The sequence below is a fragment of the Phalaenopsis equestris genome, unplaced genomic scaffold, assembly GCF_001263595.1.
Source record: "Phalaenopsis equestris unplaced genomic scaffold, ASM126359v1 Scaffold202227, whole genome shotgun sequence".
NCBI classification, from domain to species: Eukaryota; Viridiplantae; Streptophyta; class Magnoliopsida; order Asparagales; family Orchidaceae; genus Phalaenopsis; species Phalaenopsis equestris.
Genome location: NW_018221942.1, coordinates 3,504 through 6,532, shown reverse-complemented (window position 1 = coordinate 6,532; position 3,029 = coordinate 3,504). Strand labels below are relative to the sequence as shown.

Genomic DNA, 3,029 nt, shown 5'->3' with positions numbered 1-3,029 from the left:
GAACAACACAAAAACCAGTAAGAATAATCCTTATATCACCTAGACAAACCACATTGACTTAGATAAAGTTAGCAAGGCTAAAGCTCAAACCATTAAAACTAAGTTAAAACAAAAAAAAAACCATTTTTTTTTTCTATAAAGGTATAAAAAGCAATTTTTTCTTAACATAGCAAACTCAAATGACATATCAAACAAGCTATTCCAGCCATCTCAATGAACCTTGAAATCATCATCGTCTTTTATATTTTACACTTATCCTAACTATTTTGGACAGCTTTATAGATATTCTTTGTCTATTCATTTGAGCCTAAAACTATATTGTGTAAACCTTTCTGCACGACTTCTGATAATTTATCCTCAACATACTCAGTTTGCCAAAACTTCTACATTATTCTATAAAGTTCCTTTATTAATGCATTTTATGCCATTTGCGTTACATGAAAACCCACCAAATTTGATTCTTTTACTATCCTATCTTACGTTATCCCTCAAATATAGTCATTTCCTACTGCATTTTGTCTTCATCCTCTCTGGCAATTATATATTACCAAGTCCATGCACTCTGGCTCATGAATCTAATCTTTCGGCAGGTAAGCCCTAGAAAAAATATATATAGAAAAATTTACAAAACATTCCACTCAATTCTTATTCATTTACATATCTAACACCTAAACTTCAACCTTTTACACCTATGCATGAAAATTTTAATTTCACATTTTAAAAGTTAATATAGTGGTATTTTAGATGTCATATGAAAGATTTAGGTGTTATAAATGTAAAAAAGTAAATTTTAAGTGTTAAATATGTAAATATATAGGAATTGGGTGGTATGCATCTAAATGCTCCAAAAATATATGTAAAAAATCATGAAGGTATTTCAATAACAAAGACACAAAGAATGACCTGCATTGCATTAGTATTAAAAGACAAAATTTTCTTTCTCAAAACTCAAGATACCTTCTAGCGGCTCCTGGGAAATTCTATAATTATCACCTTTGCATCATTCTAGTGATTTAAAAGTTTGAATCTTTCATGTAAAAGTTTTTTATGATAAACAAGTTTGATCATGAGTGGAAGTTTGGTACAGATTGCATGTTACTCCTAAGAGTGTAACTATACAATAAAATTAGGGAAATTTACATGTATATCACACAATTCTTATGTATTTACATATCTCACACCCAAAGTTTGATATTTACTCTTATAAAACCTTGGTGCCATAAACCTATACATGAAAATGTGCATTTCAAATCCAGAAAGGTAGTGATGATGGCATTTTTTATGTGATGTTAAAAGATATGAGTGGTATGCATGCAAAAACAAACGCAATAGTGATGATGGCATTTTTTATGTGATGTTAAAAGATATGAGTGGTATGCATGCAAATCTTCCAAGAAATGAAACAAAATTTTCAATCTTCTCTGAACTTAGAATCGGAAAAGCAGCCAAAACTTACCTGACAGAGTAAGCAACAACCTGTCGTTTGCCCTGAAACCCTTTCAAACTACCTCTGATGGTGACATACATCCCATTCCTTATCAACAAGAGAATCAAACAAGGTTTCAGGGAAGAACGCAATTGAAATCACAAACAAAAGAGAGAGACTTATCATCACTCACTGAACGAGAGCCATCTCGTTGGTATCTGTAGTTTCATTCACCCTGAACAAAACTAAAAGGTTAAACAATCAACGAAAGTCGGAATGTAATCTTTTTAAATTTTGCAATCATAAAGATCAAGGAACCCACCATCTATTCACATTAATCCTCCCAGATCCGTCATCAAGGGAAAAAGTAACGTCAGTGACCCTCTCGATCTTATTCACCATAATACCCAAGAGTTTCACCTGCGAAAGTTGCCTAGGGTTAGGGTTTCTCTTTCAAAACAGATCAACGTGTTCAAAAACTTTGAGGAGAAAAGAAGATCACATTGGTAGCGTCGACTCCATCAACAACGAAATTGGACTTATCGTCGTTGGAATCATAGGCCTCACTTATCTGCTTCACAGTAAGCGGGAGAATCCCTTGAGACGCACGGGACTGAAAAAAGGAAATAGGGCAAATTTATACGTCGACGGAGGAGAAGATACGCGGGGATCAGAGAAAACCTAAAAAAGGATTCCATCTTTCTCAACTTGCAGCGTACCTTTGAAAAGCCGAACTCGGGTGTTTGTGTGGCCTGGGACGGCATGAAGCCGCCACCGGAGAAGAGAGATGCTCCACCATCGTACTGTGCGCTAGACATATTTCTCCAATGTAATTGCTACAGAACGTGAACCCTAACCCTAGATGAAGACGACGGATTGAGTGTGGTTGAACCGCTGCGATGACATCGCGGGAAATTTAAAGATTGGAGGGGTTATTTTCACACAGACAACTCGAAATATTGATATTTACAAATTTGTGATTTTTTTTTAAAGTGTATTTACGATTGCCGCGAGCAAGACCAGACAACTCGAAATATTGATATTTACAAATTTGTGTTTTTTTTTAAAGTGTATGCCGCGAGCAAGAGTAGGGCTGTCAAAAAAGTTTTTTATTCTCGAATAGCTCTTGGTAAGCTCGTTAAATAGTTGGCGTACGGCTCGTTCGTTAAGTAAACGAGTCGAGCATGAATAATTATTTTAAGCTCGAATTATAAACGAGTTGAACAAAAACAACTATTTATCTGCTTGTGTTCGGCTCAATTTAGCTCCAAATATATACATATATACATATGTATGTATAATTATTTATATAATAATATGCTCAATTTAGCTCCAAATATATACATATATACATATATATGTATAATTATTTATATAATAATATAATATATATTTATATCTAAATTTAAATCATAACAGCTCGTGTAGTAATATGGTTATGTGTCTTCTTTTGTATAGATTTAGTTTAGATTCGAATTCAACACTACATCTATTTTTTTCAAATTAATTTTAACGAGTCAATTTCGAGCCGAACACAAGCTCGAGCAATTTCAAACGAACAGAACATGAACCAAGCCTAAGCTCTCTCACGCTCGGCTCATTT

General features: G+C 33.8%; 1 protein-coding gene across 1 annotated transcript; it reads right to left on the bottom strand.

The window, feature by feature from the left end:
• Nucleotides 1-1,456: 1,456 nt before the first annotated feature.
• Nucleotides 1,457-2,387, bottom strand: LOC110036075 (replication protein A 32 kDa subunit B-like; the record flags this gene model as incomplete). Its single annotated transcript, XM_020740427.1, is given in 5 exon segments — nt 1,457-1,534; nt 1,620-1,661; nt 1,749-1,846; nt 1,929-2,039; nt 2,146-2,387. Coding segments are annotated over 5 exon segments (428 nt in total), but the record flags the coding sequence as incomplete, so codon positions are not given.
• Between the last annotated feature and the right edge of the window lie 642 nt (nt 2,388-3,029).